This window comes from Ochlerotatus camptorhynchus, unplaced genomic scaffold (assembly GCF_037179485.1).
Source record: "Ochlerotatus camptorhynchus isolate MF236.1 unplaced genomic scaffold, CSIRO-AGI_Acam_v1.1 ptg000292l, whole genome shotgun sequence".
Taxonomy (NCBI): Eukaryota; Metazoa; Arthropoda; class Insecta; order Diptera; family Culicidae; genus Ochlerotatus; species Ochlerotatus camptorhynchus.
The window spans coordinates 1,796,404-1,813,464 of record NW_027040781.1 but is presented as its reverse complement, the minus strand read 5'-3'; the positions used below and the strand labels follow the sequence as shown (position 1 = coordinate 1,813,464).

The 17,061-nt window shown below is 40.0% G+C and overlaps 1 protein-coding gene across 1 annotated transcript; it reads right to left on the bottom strand.

Annotated features, from left to right (window-relative positions):
- Positions 1–8,386: 8,386 nt before the first annotated feature.
- On the bottom strand, positions 8,387–16,382 carry LOC135706856 (tachykinin-like peptides receptor 99D). The gene is made up of 3 exons (XM_065228531.1): positions 16,338–16,382; positions 15,862–15,929; positions 8,387–9,906 (listed from the first exon to the last, which is right to left on the bottom strand). The coding sequence occupies exons 1-3, from the start codon at positions 16,380–16,382 to the stop codon at positions 8,568–8,570; spliced, it is 1,452 nt and encodes a 483-aa protein (XP_065084603.1). The 3' UTR covers positions 8,387–8,567.
- Positions 16,383–17,061: the final 679 nt, after the last annotated feature.

Below are 17,061 nucleotides of genomic sequence, written 5' to 3'. Positions count from 1 at the left end.
ACGAAAATCGATCCGGACTGGACACTGCTTGCTTGTACGTCGCTGCTTCCTGAATATTCCTCGAAGTATGTGGAGGTTTTGTGTCTACGAAAAGCTTTGAAAGCATCAGATTTTTCTACATACAATTTTGTGCATTCTTCGTCCCATCCAGGTGTGGCAGGTCTCTTTTTGAAGAGTGCACTTGGAACTTTTCTTTTTTGTGCTTCCAGTGAGCTTTTGTACATCAAATCGGCGAGGAATCGATATTCTTCCAATGGTGAAAGCATATTTATTGATTCGACACCGATTGTCACCGCCATTGCATAATTCTGCCAGTCGATGTTCCTTGTAAGATCAAATGGAACTCGAGATGGTTCTGCAGATTGAGGGCCACACTTAATTGAAATGATGATTGGCAAATTATTGCTACCATGGGGATCATTGATAACCTTCCACAGACAATCCAATGATAGCGATCTTGAACACAAAGATAGGTCGAGTCGGCTTTCCCGAGCCGGAGGTTTTGATATACGTGTCGCTTCACCAGTGTTCAAAATAGTCAAATTGAAGTCGTCACATAAATCGTAAAAAATAACCGCTCTATTGTCATCATATGGATCGCCACACCCAGTACCATGGGAGTTCATATCACCCAGAATCAATACTGGAGATGGAAGAATCGAAACTAGATTCCAGAGTTGACTACGGCTAACGGAGGTTATTGGTGGAACGTATACTGAAGCTATGCAAACGTCTTTGTTTATTTGGCAAGCGACGGTTTCGACGCCTGATAGAGCAGGAAGGGAAATTTTGTAGAAAGGGTAGCACTTTTTGATCCCTAAAAGTACTCCTCCATAAGAATCGTCTCTATCCAGGCGTATAATGTTAAAATCGTGGAAGTTGAGTTCTTTATCGGAAGAAAGCCATGTTTCACAGAGTATTTGAGTATAATCAGAATTGTGAAGTAAAACTTTGAACGAGTCTAGTTTAGGCACTAGGGGCTGTCCATAAACTACGTAGACAGTTTAGGGGGGGGGGGTTGACATTTATCCACGGCCCATACAAATTTTAATAATTTTGTATGGACAATTGTCTACGCAGGGGGAGGGGGGGGGTCAAGAATCCCAAAAAACTGTCTACGTAGTTTATGAACAGGCCCTAGACTACGGCAGTTCCATTGTAGCACAGTGATCATATCTTCAACCTCGTTCGACGAATTATCCATCGAAAGATATGATTGATGCAAGGAGGGGCCATGAAACAGTCAATTGCTTAAGATCTGATTCTAATGTTGGAAGCAAGGCTCATTATGTATACTTATCAACAATGAGGAGCTGAATAGTAGGGTTTTACTAAAAATTCTCAAACTTCTTATAGATTCAACCAATTACGCTCATTTTTTTTTCCGAATACTTGAAATTTCAGAATATTTCGTGAACATGAAAAAAATTGCGATGTTCTACATTTATGTCCGAAACTGTATCTTGGCCGAAAAATCAAAACATGAATCGGTTTTTTTTATGGGCTTACAGGGAAATATGTTCTGTAAAATTATAAATTCTCAAAACCCCCAAAGTCTCAGAAGTCCGTATTTTCTGAAAGATGTCTAAAAACGCATTTAAAAAAACATAGAGTATAGCGCTACTTTGTCGTCCATTTCCTTTCTATCGATCAGAAAAGATCAATAATATCAATGATTTCACCGTGCACAAATCAATAATAGGTTTGTTCCGATGTGTTAGTTCATTAGCTACAACATAAATCGCATAAGAGCGCATTGTATGAATATTTACACTCATTGTTCTCAAAACAAAAGAAGCGCTCATAGCGAATCCCCTTTTTCTACGTTTATCCGTAGGACGAAGAAAATCTAATGGCGTTTCAATGCGTTAGGACGGAATTGAATCTCGTAGGATGAATTTAGAATCAAGAAGCAGTGTTAGATTTTAAACAATATCTCAACAATTTGTGACTTTTTATCAAATCCAATCAAATGGAAAGGTGAATAAATTTAGAAGTCATCTTTGACAGAAATATTTCATTTTTTTTATCAAACCAGTTCAAAAAAGATAGGTAAAGCATGGGTTGTGCTTAGTAGGACGGAAATTAGATCAAAAACTCTATATGAGGGATATATTGATCCCCTATTGATAACATGCTTTTTATAAGGGAGAGTGCACACAGGGATCTTTCTTACAAAACATTTTAAATACTCTATAGCCTCTAACATGATATATACACACACTTAAAAGAACGGTTTTCTTAACCTTCTTAGTGCATTAGGATCTTTTTTGACTTAAAAAAAAGCAGTCACTTTGTAACAAAACATGGTAGATACCTGAAATTTTCTCACTTTCGCTCAATTTTTGAAACAAACATATTACTGTCAAAAGAAGCTTTCAGTGACCTCTAGGAGTGGCGCTACAAAAAAGGGACACATTGTGCAACTCGCTCCCAAAAATCAATGTTTTAACCAATTCTATATCTATTAGCCTCAAACGAAAGAAAAATGTTCCTAAAACTACAGAATTTTTCCAATTTGGCCATTTAGGTTACCTGGAACCGGTTCCGGTAGGGTACAAATGGCCACTTCCAAAACCTCACGTACTAGTACCGTCGACGGCTCTAAATTTATGATTTTTCATCCAGAAGTAAAAAGACATCATATCATGGACCGTAAGGTGAATCTGGCCACACCCAGATACCTAGAACCGGTTCCGGTAGGGCTCAAAAAGGGCACTTTCTAAACCTCATGTACTGGTATCGTCCGGCGGCTCAAAATTTATGTTTTTTCAACCAGAAGTAAATAGACACCCAAGTAACATTTAACGTTTTATGAAGTACTACATGGCTTCTATAAAACAACATTCATAAAACCCTGGTCAAGATAGCTTTACCTTTATTACATACACCAAAAACTCATTAAGACTAGAATCTTTCTAGTTGGCTCACCCTGAAGAAGGATCTAAAGAGTGTATTATCGAGACATTTTAAGGTTATATGACGAATGCATTGAGAACCATTTTAAATCCTTATTAAAAGTACAATAAAAGCCATTTGGCATCAATACTTGTGCCATTTACCTTTGACGCTTGCTAAGCGCACTAAAAGTAAAGCATCAATCAAGATAAAAACTACAAGGGACAGCCCTATGGGGTTGTACGCAATGGTCACGTAGGACAACGTGGTCTTATATAATAAATCTTATTTGTTAACTACAATAGGAGCTTGTATTTTGTGTACACGCAGGCAAAAGAATGTAAGAATTCTATAAGAAACACTTGAAATTTAGCCACTAGAAATCAGTATGAATTTCATTGATTTGCTTTATGAAAAATAATGTTGGCAAAAAAATAATAAATCGGAACAGAGATTACGGGGCCCGTGTGTTGACCACTCGTATTTCCACGCTTGGGAAAATGCAATTGTTAAAGCTGTATAAGAGCTACCTCATGTGACCCGAAAATCATTCATAAGTCACGCTTATGAAATTCATATGTGTTGTTCATAAGTCGAGCCTTATGAAATTCTTAATTTTATTTACCTCAGTGTACACTGAGGCAAATAGACTTAAGAATTTCATAAGGCTCGCCTTATGAACAACAAATATGAATTGCATAACCGTGACTTATGAATGAGTTCCGGATAACATGAGGTAGCTCTTGTACGCATTTAACCACTCCATTTTTCAAGCGTTGAAAGACGAGTGGTCAACATATGGCCCCGTATTCTCAACGTCCATGGTTCGGTTCAAGTCTGTTCCGATTTATTATTTTTTTGTCAACATTATATTGCATAAGGCAAATCAATGAAATTCATACTGATTTCTTTTGGCTAAAATTCATAAGTGTTTCTTATGGAATTCGTTCGTTCTTTTGCCTGCGTGTAGGAATAGGAATTTGAGCGGGGTTATCTCTATTTATACTCTTTAGTATGACGCACTTGACATAGATGGCCCACAGCGACTCACGAAGAGCTACAGATTCCGATCAATAGCGGTGTGGCTTCTTACTCCTTCTATGGATGCTCATGTGGGCTGCAGCCACGCACTGAAAGCACTGCTGCTGCTGCTGCTAATGCCGACGACCAGACACCACCGCACAAGGTGATTGGAACTGAATCCGATCATCGATTGAGGCCAGCCTTGATAGCTAGCTGCTTGTGGGGAGCCTATCGTTGTGTTCTGGAAAGTACCACCACTCACCACGCGGTGATTGAATAAACACTGTTTGGTGAGACCGGATGGAATTCAACATTGAAATCTGTGTTAGGGGAATCGCTTTTCGCAGGCAAACGGTGATAATCATAGCAACTGTTACACATTCGTGCAATTTTTAATAGTGACATTTTGAAATATAATAAAGTCTTAAATTAAACGGATGCGTAGAAATATTTCTGATCGATTGGTGATAAAATTATTGAAATTGGTCCAGGGGCAGCTGAGTTATTAACGTACAAAATCTTTCATAATTTTGTTACATGTTCCATTTTTGGTTTTCACAAAGTGTACCCCCATGAAGAAATCACAGACGTAGTCCTACGTCAAAAGGGATACATAAATATCGTCCGATCTTGCCAAATTCATTGTTCAAAAATGAATCCGTCAAAGTGAAATAATAACTAAAATTATCTAAACTCATATTGTGGTCTCCCTAATAAAAATAACCATAAAAGAGAGCTTAACGACGTTCTCGGGGTATCATCCAAACCATTTGTGGGATAGTTTACCCATCCGGTATACAGTTCGTTTATGGTACTTGTTTATTAGGGCTATTTTTAGATGACAGATTAAATCTAATGTGAAATGTGCTTCGAAAGATCAAAAAAATAAGGCCACCTTCGGAAAAAGTTGATTTGACTAATCATTTTTAATTCAGGGAACAAAATATAGTTATTTTATATGTTAATCATTGTTCCTAGCTGAGACAATTTGAAGATTATCGTTATCTTTATTTCTGCTTATTATTGAATTGATGAGAATAAAGTTATTTTAAAGGAAAAACGAAGATTGTAAAAAAGCAAATGGAATAATAACAATATGGCGATAGCATTAATATTAATTTTCCATAAGCCATTCGTGAAAAAGCTGTTTTGCTTTCATGATATCTCTAACAAATATGCTAAACATTTTAATGCGGCTTGTCTGAAGATAATTTGCAAACTGGATTGTTTTTATCTGCAGCTATTTTGCTTGATCCTATTCCGTATAGTTTTATGACGGCATTAATGGTGGCAAAGTTGCCTGCAAAAAGTTAAAAGTCAAAATTTGTTTAATCTTTTGATATTTTTGTAGTTTGATCATTGCAACGATGTTCTACTCCAGCGTTGGAATAACAAGCTGCGTGACATCCTTGATAAGGGCAATTCATCTAAGTGTGTCTATATATACGTAAATTGGAACAGGAGGAAGCTCAATCATTCCCAAAAAGTTTTCCGTCTTCCGGATGATGCAATGAAGTTTATGTGCGTTTGCTTGGAATTTTTGGAACAATTAACCCTTTCGCCGAAATAAATCGTTGCTATGGTTCGGTCGGAAGGCAGTCAATTTACAGCTGATGGACAGCTTTTGAAGTTTCCTGTCAGCAGTTTTCCGCAGTCCCAGTTTGGCAATCATATATATAAGGTGTTTAATTTTCAACCGTAAAGTTACGCATTGGTAACGACCGAGTAGAAGTCAACGCAATTTATTTAAGACTGATTAATTCCCGATGGCTCTTCGTCGAACAGCTAAACAAATGACTAAAACTAGGCATAATTTTCGCGGAAGATTTGAAAACAGCCTATGAACTTTTGTAAACAAAACTCATTAGGCACTTTACGTGCGAAACCGAAGTACGCCCACGCAAACCAAAAACACCACCAGGTAGGGGAAATTCTTCTTCGGTTCGCGCGAAAAGGGCCTAACAAGTTTTGTTTATAAAAAAAAATATAGGACCTTTTCAAATGTTAAGCGAAAATTGAAAAGGCTAACGAGCCAAGTGCAAGGGTTAACCGATAGTCATTCTCATCAAAGACAATGGATACGCTCGTCTCTGTGTCTTTAATGAAATGCGTTTATTTCTCTGACATGCGTTGGAATACCATATGCATCCAACACTTGATAATCCACTTGTTATTCTTTTATAAAATTAATTTGAATTTTCCAGAATGCTCCTTTCCAGATCGATACGAATTGGAAAAATCGAAAAACAATAACAAGTTCTTCCCGCTCTAGTTCGTCATGCTTATGTGAAACAGATTTGAGTTATTGATAAAAGTTGTAGCTCATATTAAAACCTACAAAAGCTTCATACACATCATTTTACGGAAATCTGTTGATGGAAAAAATAGAGGCAAATGAATGTAAATCAATGCACGAAATAAATGTAAATAATCTTCCATGCCTGGTTGGAACTAAGAAACATTCAGAGTGGTGATACACCGAATATTCATCCAGCATAATATTCGGCCGGATGCTTAGGCCGAATATCAAACTTTGCCGACACAAAATTCCGCTCAAACACTTTGTCAGCCACTTGTTGGGTGGGAAATGCTCGAATATCAGTTAACATTTTTTGTAAACGCTGAATACCTGCCCGAATAGCAATATTCGGTGCATCACTAGTTCAGAGTACCGTAAAACGGGGTATCTTTGATAATGCGGGTAACTTTGATAGTATGATATAAAGATTAAATTTACTCGCTGCGCTTATCCCAAATTAGAAAAATTGGTTCCATATTGTAGCTTAGGGTATTTCCGTTGATATCGTATATAATTTTTATAAAGTATGTGTAACATATTGAAAAACTAGTTTCGTGTTTTTCGCCTGTTTGAAAAAGCACTCATACCATCACTTATGAAATGTATTTCTGATAGAGCCATAACAAATTCAATGTTGTATTCTTATTGCTTATGAGGTTTTCTGATTATATACTCATTCATAGTTTCATATTTTAAGACCTAAATTGTTTGAGTTTCACCCATTTTTTTTTCTACAATCATCGAGCATTATCAAAGTAACCCCAAATCAAATACTGAAGTTCGGTCACAAATCTAAAAAATAGTGTTAATGCTTTAACTTCCATTGAACATATTACTAACGAGTTTACTCTTGGATCCTCAATAGGGTAAATGTTGGCTTCGGCACCCATTGACTGTTTCGGCAACCTAAATTTAAACGTTAATTTCACTATGTTTTCCCATCAACGCACTTCCCTGAATGTGTCCAAACGATTGTTTAGCCTTTCAGCTTCAATCTGATTACATTTGAATGATCGAGCAATCCAGTAATGCAACATTTTTCTTCAAATAAAGCATACGCACTACAAAATGGGGTTGATTTAGAGTTGCCGATAATAGAACAGCTGGTTAACACGCAGTTCTAATGGGAAGGTTGCCGAAGAAAAAGAGGCTGCCGACAATAGTCACACTCACCTGAGAAGTTTGGAGCGTTGTAAAAACGCTTTCAAAACGTTTTGAAAAATTCTGTCGATTGGAATGGATAGAGAAGCAAGCAGCAGATGAATGTAAACAAACAGACACATCATATATGTGCGTGACGCTGAGAAAATGCTAGTAGAAGTGCAGACGCTGCTTAGATTGACGAGAATACGTAAATTCCCCTACATGATAGGAAGCAACAATCGCAGATTGAATAATTTTGTGCAACGGTCTGTAGAATATACCCTCCAATGTGGTATATTTGGTTTCACTTAGAGTTGTCAAAAATTGATTCTTCAAATACTTTTATTGAATAGCGATACTACCGATACGGTTAAAAAATTATTCATTTTACCATGATGCTGAAGCAGACGACAGTCACTCAAATTAAATGTCTCTTGAAGTAAACACAATAGTACGGGTTGCCAAACCTTGCAGAAAAACCTTGCCGTGCAACCAGATTTAGTTTTATTCTCTCCGCACGCCTCCATCTGTCAAATTTTAACCAAAAGTTAAAAAAAATCGCCAAATGGTTCAGAGCCTTATATTTATATAACATCGTCTCTGGTATGAAGCAAAGGCAGACGATTATCAAAGAAAATGTGACCGCTTACAGCACTGGCTCTAGCCAAATGACGCACCGCGCTTTTCACTCGCAGTTTACTGGATCCTTATGGAGAATATGGAGAATAACAGTGCGGCCTTTCATTAGACGCGGTCGTTCGTTTCGAAAAGCTAAGGCCGCGTGAAACTGTGAGCAAAGACCCTTTGGGATAAACATGATAAACATGGATGTTACAACAACTCGGGCCGATTGCATGCAACAAAGCATTCAGGCAGCTCTCGCCCAGGGAGCCAAGCAAACCGTCCGTACTTACAACAGTCGTTTAGAAAGACAAATGTAATCAAACAAATTTCCCGTGATCAAAGCAAGTAGCTAAACCCATCTGGAGCTGTTTCGGAACTATCAATCAAACCACTCTCCTCATGTCAAACACAATTTTATTACAGAAACTGATTTTCGTCCAGCTTACACAGTAAATAGAATGTAGTCACAATACTATGGAGTTTCTTTTTCTGTTATGGCTCGCATATAAATACTACTTAGCTCCTCCCATCCTTCAAGAGACAGCCCGAATATCAAAAAACGTGCTTCGCTCTGCTCTGCCTAGATATCACATTCCATCGAGCCGTAAAACTGCCTTATCTTAGTAATCTCATCATCAAAAGCTACCTCATCATTCAGGTCCGACTTGTCTCTCTCATCTCCCCCGTTCCCATCGACCCTTTGTCCCTGATTCACATAGTTCCCATTGGTTCGCTCTTTGGCAGTGATGATAGACACTATTTGTTCGCTTCCGCGTGTATTCTGAATCAGCGTTACTTTTTCTTCCGTCGAATCCGGCTCTACCGACGACGAAGATTTGGGCATTCCGCTTTCCTCTCCCTCTCCGGGCTGTTCCTGGACCTCTCGCATCACTACTACCGCGGCTCTTACAATTACATATTTATTGTCCGTGTGGGGAACGACTTTCGGTTCTACCGAAACACTTCCATTCACCCGATGACTAGTCTTACCGTTACAGCTATTAGTCCTAGAGCTAACATTACTACTATCGCCACCAGTGGTGGCGTGCTTAAATCTATGGAAACCGTAACCATTTGGCAGTGAATTTGTCGTTTCTTCAAGTTCGTCAATTTTGTCCGTTTTCAGCGGAGTCGTTTCCAGTGTGCAACTGACTCCGGGTACCGACCCTCCGCCACTACCGCTCTGATCATCATGGGAAGATTTGATTGAAATCGTACTGTTGTGCCGTTGATAGAGCAACCGCTTTCTGCTACTGTTGTACTCCGTCACCGCCCGGATGCTTCCACTCACGCTGCTTCCCTCCCTGGTCAGCCGTCTCTGGCAGGAACTGTTGTGCGAACTGCTGAGATTTGTCGATGCCGTGTGGAACGTACCTTTTCTCGCACCGGAAGACATACTATCCGAACGGATTATCTTGCCACAGCCCAGCAGCTGCAGGAACCCATTGCGGAACTTTGACGACATCAGATTGTACAATATTGGGTTGATGGCCGAGTTCATGTAGAGCATAATCCTGCAGAAGTACACCAGAATGTAGAACCGCTCCATCCCAATCGAAACGATACTCTCGCTCGGTACGATGATGATCCAGAGGGTCAGGGCACGGAACGGTAGCAAGCAGAAGAAAAAGCTCACGACGACGGCGCCCAGCATGAAGATGGCCTGCTTTCGATATTTGAGCACATTGTTCCGGTTTCCGCTGGCGTTGGACATTATAATGCCGGGATTGTCCATTAGGTTCTTGGCGATAACGGAGTAGAGCATCACCAGGATCAGGAGCGGCACGATGAAGAATACCACGATGCTGGCGACGAAGAAAGAGGCGTTCCAGAAGCCTTCCACCGAAGTGAGGCACATCGGCATCTTCTTGTTGTTGACGTAGTCCACGAACTCGTACTTTGCGATCACCAGGATCGGACTGGAAAAGGTAAGATAAGGAAGGCATTAGTGTGGCTGTTGGGGGAATGGCAATGATTCATTATTACAATTTATCAATTCATGTTCTTTTGAACGGATGATGCAAACATTATTTACAAAACGGCTTTACAACTTTATGTTCGAATAACAGCTTTTATAGATGCAGATCTGAGGAACTATCAGACGAAGACATTTTGTTAGAAGTCACGTATTGTCCTGCTTTTACGATCAGGCTGATTTCTAGGGTTGGAAAAAAAATCAGAGATGTCGTAAAGTTTGGTAATGAAAATAATTGTAATTTTAAGCCTAGTTCATAGTGAACTGAAATTTTGCTAGCGAAAAAGGTTGTGAAAAAATTGTTGTGGATCATATTGGTGAATCAAAGTGACGATTGTCTCACAGATGGCGATTCTTTGGTACAAGCAATGTAAATATTTACCTACCTTATTTGACAAAACAAAGGTAATCATGACAGCAGTAGGTCTCTTTTCTTCATTCAAATTGTTTTCAATAATCACACGTCATGATTACCTGGGTATTGTCAAATAAGGTAAATATTTACATTGCTTGCACCAAAGAATTGGGTGAAAATGGTAATGACGTTTTGATATCTGTCAAATAGCATGAAAGTTGTTTTAGTACATCATCATTTTTTAAAATGCGGATCTAAAAACTGTGTCGCATACCAGGTTGGGCTTTGCTTTGATTCGCTGAAGCCAAGCTCGGGGATTTCCATCACGCTGGCCGATGGAAACGAGACGTTGGTGAAAAGCATCGGATCTGGCCGCATGTTTTGCCAAAACGAGGAAGGAGAACAGCAAGAAGTTATCCTGTCCGACGTGTACTACGTTCCAAATTTGGAATCGAACCTGATTTCTGTTGGAAGACTGGTTGTCAATGGACCAGAGGTTGTTTTCTCTGGTTGCCGTGGTTGCGTGATCCAACGTAACGGAGTCGCAGTAGCCGTAGCGAAGAAAATTGGTGGGCTGTGTGAGAATTTGGCGACGGGCGTGACCATTCACAAGTGTGAAGTGTTCAAGACATGTGAGTGCTGTGTCGAAGGCAAGCTAATTCGAATACCGTTTCCAAGAAAACTCGATCGACAATCAGCAAGGATTCTGGATATAGTGCACACGGATATCTGCGGTCCAATGAACACGCTATCGCCTGGCGGTGCACGATATTTCCTTACGATGATTGACGATTTCAGTCGATACACCATGGTGTATTTCCTCAAGAGAAAGTCGGAAGCTGCGGAAATAATAGAGGATTACGTGAACAGTTCCGCAATTCAAAAACCCAGTAAAACCTTACTGACTGGATTAGTGTGTATGGTGCACAATCGATTCGGAATAAATCCAACGGTTATTCGCTCGGACCAGGGAGGCGAAAATAAATCGAAGCGTTTGATTCTACAGGGAGAATGGAATAGCGCCCCAGTATACGGCGGGATATGCATCGGAGCAAAACGGAGTCGTGGAGAGGAAAAACCGGTCGATTGTCGAAAAGGCGTAGAAGTTAACATTCGTCGGTTGTTCCGAGTGTCACAAGTCGTTCCGGTTCATCGATAAAGCAACGAAGAAGGTCGTAATCAGCCGTGATGTTCGATTCATTTAATTGGAGGATGATATCGAAAACGAGGGTTCAACGTCACCGAGTATTATGGAATACGAGTCTGAAGTATCGCAGGAAACTCCAGAAGAGGAAGAAGAATCCGATGATGACGAGCCGGTTCAGGAGGAGTGTGAGTGAGATACCTCGTCCTATGACTTATCGCAACGGCATCGATGAGGGCAACGAATACGAAAGCGATACTGCAGCTGTGGAAACGCCACTCTGGCGTTCGACCAGAAATACGAGGGGACAGATACCGGTTCGTTATCCAGAAACCACTAGAATGGCACGCAGGCTTGTGGCGGAATCAAGGACATTCGCTGAGGCAATGAACGGGCCAGAGGCGGAACAGTGGCGTACGGCGATGGATGAAGAGATCAAATCGTTGAAGGAACATGGTACCTGGAAGCTAGCGAAACTGCCCGCAGAACGCAAAGCAGTCGGCAGTAAATGAATATTCCAGCGCAAACTCGATGAGGATGGCAACATTGTGCTGTACAAGGTTTTTTTTTAACTTTATTTCAGAGATTTTTAGCCTTAGGCTAGTTTATCTCTAAATGCTGTACAAGGCGCGTCTGGTTGCGCAAGGATTTTCTCAGAAGTATGGAACGGACTTCGACGAAGTGTTCACCTCGGTGGTGCGGCAGGTAACATTTAGCACACTGCTGACGATTGCCAGTGAGTGGAACATGCTGGTGAAACATGTGGACGTGAAGACCGCCTATCTCCACGGCGATCTGGACGAAACGATTTTCATGCGGCAACCGCCAGGCTACGAAGCTGGTGCTGTGGATGCGGTATGTCTGTTGCAGAAAAGCTTGTACGGCCTCAAACAAGCGAGACATGTTTGGGACAAGAAACTGGACGGCGTAATAAAGCATTTTGGTTTCACACAGTCAGAAAATGATCCATGTTCGTACGTGCGACGTCAAGGCAAGCAATTCGCGTATTTAGTCATCTACGTGGACGATATGGTCATTGCTTGCCACACCGAAGAGGAGTACAACGAGTTCATCGCAGCCCTTAACCGTAGCTTTACGGTAACATCGTTGGGAGACATCCGCCATTTCCTGGGCATCCAAGTACGACGCAACGAGAAGGAGTTTTCTCTCAAACAGCGGGCTTACATCCAGAAGTTGTTGGAGCGTTTTGGGTTGACTGACGCAAAGTCATCGAAGATTCCTTTGGACCCTGGCCACCTGCAACAAAAGGAGGAGAACGAGCGACTGCAGAACAATCACCAGTACTCAAGTTTGGTTGGTGGTTTGTTGTACGTGGCAGTAAACACTCCACCCGGTGAGCTGCCCATCACAAGCGGATTGGATGGAAACGAAACGGATACTTCGATATCTCAGGTTCACCAACGACCACGAACTTGTACTTGGATCAGGAGGAGCTGTGGAAAATCTGCACCTATGGGCAAGTTTTTTGAAAATTTTTGGTCTTAAATTTGCATCCTACTGCTGAATAGAGAAACAAACTTTAATAATAATTTCTGGTGTAAATTTGCACCATCTGATGATTGAATGGGAAGCTGCTTTACTGAAAATTTATGATGAAAAATTTGAAAATAGGGGCAAGCTTGATTTGATGGAAAACCTGCAACCTTCTGATGATAGGAGAAGCAAGCTATATTGAAAATGTCTGGTGGAAAATGGAAAAAAGGAAATCTGCACCAATCAGAAGATTGGAGAAGCAATTTTTATTGAACATTAAAGTTGGAAAATTGGCATCGTTCTGGTCAATTGAAATTTTCTGTTGTAAAATTTTCTGGGGGCATGTTTGTATTGAAAATTTCTAGTGTAAGATTTGCAACAATCTGCTGCATGGAAGGGCAAGCTGAATTGAAAATTCCTGGAGTAACAATTGCACAGTTCTGGTGAATGGAGGGGCAAGCTTTATGGAACATTTCTGGTAGAAAAACTACAACGTTTTGGTGAATAGACGGACAACTTAAACTTGACTTTCGAGAAGAACCTCAAGAGTATTGAATTCTGAGGACAGTTCCAAAAGAAAAGATTTCTGGGGATGATTCCATAAAAATTCTGCGAATAATTTCTAGTGAATCCTGCAGATAGCTCCAAGATAATTTCGAAAAGAATACCGAGAGAATCAAATTTTGAATGAAATTCCAAAGGGATGTTGAGGAAAATTTCAAGGGAATCCCTAGAATAATTTCAAGCTCATTCTTGAAAAGAATCTCTGGTGAATACGGAGGAAATTCTTCTGAAACTTTAGGGGAATTTCAATTCCAATGTGTTATGAGAAAAAAAAAAGTTCCAATATATTCCGAGAAGAACCTCAAGGATGTTGAATTCTTAGGACAGTTCCAAAATATTTCTGGGGAGAATTCGAAGAAAATTCTGTGGATAATTTCTAATGCAGCTTGCAGATAGTTCCAAGATAATTTCGAAAAGAATACCGAGAAAATCAAATTTTGAGTGAAATTCCAAAGGGATTTTAAGCAAAATTTCAAGTTAATTCAGAGGATAATCTCTAGCTCATTCCAGGAAAAATTTCTGAAACTCTAAAGGAATGTCAGTTCTAATAAGAATTTCAAAAGAGCTCTTAGGAGTTTTCCAACAAAATCCGAGAAGAAGGATATTGATTTCTGAAAAGATTTCTGTGGAGTGTTCCAAGAAAATTCTGCGAATGATTTCTAGTGAATCCTGCAGATTGTTCCGAATAAAATACCGAGAAAATTAAATTTTGAGTGAAATTTTAAAGGGATTTTGAGGAAAACTTCAAAGAGTACTGATAATTTCTAGCTTATTCCGGGAATAATTTCTGGATAATACTCAGGAAATTCTTCTGAAACTCTAAGGGAATTTCAGTTCCAAGGTGTTCTGAGTTAAAGTCAAGAAAAGTTCAAAAAATAATTCCAGATGACTTCTGAGAAGAATTTCAAAAGAGCAAGGTAACTGAATGTAATGTTGCGGAACATTGCGAAAACCTTGCGAGCAGTTGGCGATTGTCATCAGATATATTGATAATGATCGGCCGACGGAAACATTCGTTGGTGTGGGACGGGTGTTGAAAACAGACGCAACGACCATCTTCAATACTATTGCTGAGGTCCTGACAGCGATGCAGATTTCTTGGGAGCAGGTGATGGCAGTCTGTTTTGACGGTGCCAGAACAATGGCTGGCAGCACTGCTGAAGTACAAGCCAAGTGCAAGAACAAAAACAGCAATATACTTTTATGAAGAGCTTTGAGTGTGTTGGTTTATTTCTTTTTAATTCCGTTATGATTGCTTATATTTTGACAGATATGCGTATTTTATCTACTATTATACTTGCAGACTTCATCAGTGCCAAGTACTCAACACCACAGACTGAACAACAACATTGCAGCAAATGTATCATTTCGGTTAAAGCCCTACTATCGCAACCATTTGACGAACCGATCATCACCGACATCGTCGATGGCCAATTTCCATTGGCTGTCTGAAAGGCATTGAAGAAGATGAACCACCACCGGAGGAAAAAATAAATAAAATTAACTAAATTGAACAGCAGGGAAACAGTGGTGGGTGGACAGCACTATCCCCCACGCACTTTGGAGTACTCCCCATCCCCAGATTAAAGCACCATAGAAAAAAAATTGCCCCTCCTTAACAAGATTCCTGTGCACGCTAGTGATCAAGCATAAGACATTTTTAAAGATGAATATTTTTTTGAGAATTTTAAAGGCTCAACAAATTCAGTTACTCACGATAATTTTCTCTTAAATTCGAGTGCGGAAGGGCTATAATAATATTGATCATTTAGAAAAAAAAATGGTACAAATCGGTATAAAATATCAAAAATCGGTATTCTGAGCTATTCCTTATCTGTATATCGGTTTACATCTCATCCTTTATGTCAAAGATGGATTCCTCACGTGTAAAATTAGATATTTCTAAGTGTGTTGTTACCGATAAATCACTATATCTGGCAACACTGATTTCCGCAACTTTGATGCAGTGTCCAAAAATCAAAAAAGCTCTCATCATTGCATTCCTTTTGCTACTTAACACAAAGCACTTTAATCCACCTACTGCACATCCAACAATTTGAAATGTGATATTCAATTACGGCATTCCGATAACTTAAGGTTATCATTTTCCTTCGTCTCTGAGTTAACTTAAGATCTGCATCTATAGGAGTGTTTTTTTTTTATCAAAACAAAAAAACATTTAACTTTTTTTTAAATACAATATCGGAATGATGTTATTGCTATTATTATTTTTGGATTAGGATTAATCACAGCTGGATCAATCATCCAGCATCTACACAATGGATTAGCAATTAAACTAAATTGTAAACGCTTGGTTATTTACAAACTACAGCGATACTAACCTTCTCCAGTTGGACGAAGTCCAATCCGATTGTCTAGTTTTGCAAACAGCGATTGAATAGTCTAATCTCTAGTATTTTTTTAAATCAATGCAAACTACGTGCTGGAAGAAGAAGGTGATAAGATGAACACAGTATCTACACGGGTGCTGCAAGTAGAAAGGTTAAAGAGCGGTGCATATCTACGCGAATTAGCTTTTAAAGGAGAAATAGAATTACAAATTCCCGTGTGAAGTACCGAAACTTTTGCTGCTTCCCTGTCCGTCTCTCGTGGCGGTAAGCTCCAACTCGGATTAACTTTTAACACCGTCGTCCCTGTTTGGATAATCTGCGAAATGTTTGCTCAGGCTGCTGTTGGTTGACACTGATGTCGACATCAAAGCAGCCGGATTTAATCGGAGGATAATACCGGTTGGAGCTTACCACCATCGGTGTTGTTGCTCTCACATCGCATCGTGAGACGTTGCTACGATACTTACCACCTTGCTGCACTGCTCCCGGGGAAAACGAGTGTTGCGCGTCATGTTGAATGGAGGAAAATGTTGCACAAGCGATTTATCTACATTGCGGCGTTTTGTGTGTCCGGGGGCGAGTGTTGTAAAATTAGTGGAATGGCTTTGTGATATGCGAGTAAACTTTCTACAGTATGCGATGATTAATTTGCAATTTGTGTGTGTTTGTGTATTTACAAAGAAGATGGCATGGATGGTATCACGAAAGTTCAAGATAAGAAATATTAATCTTTGCCAGATGGAGCCAAGTTGAACGCATTAATTGAAATTGATCCTGCTCATTTAGAACTATTCCCACCAACAACAGTCCTAGAGCGGTTATACGGTTGCGACGGCAGTGCTGACGACGGGTGAAGTGTTGATGGGTTGTTCCTTCTATTTCAGCAGTCAGTGTCACATTTCGCACCAAGATCTCACATCACATCATGTGCTGCTGTGTGCGGTGGATGGGATGAGAGGCTATCTGTATTGTATAGGCATGACATGGGCTTGGGACTAAACTATGCCAAGCTCGTTGTAGCACGATCTATATGTAGCCAAACAAACAGACAGAGACAGATTGGGAAAAGAGGGAGGCGCACACGACACTTCCGAGTGATTTACAACTTTCCCACAATGAATGGCTGTTACAGGTTCTGCGTTCTGTTGACGATACGACGGCGTGTAGATTAGTGCGGAAATTTACGGGTAG

Excerpts from the sequence above, each read along its gene's own strand:
- LOC135706856 (XM_065228531.1), bottom strand. The coding sequence starts at position 16,382 with ATGACGCGCAACACTCGTTTTCCCCGGGAGCAGTGCAGCAAGGTG. Across the intron at positions 15,930-16,337 it reads GGGAGCAGTGCAGCAAGGTG|AGATTAGACTATTCAATCGC; the intron begins GTAAGTATCGTA and ends AAAAAATACTAG. Across the intron at positions 9,907-15,861 it reads ACTTCGTCCAACTGGAGAAG|TCCGATCCTGGTGATCGCAA; the intron begins GTTAGTATCGCT and ends TACCTTTTCCAG.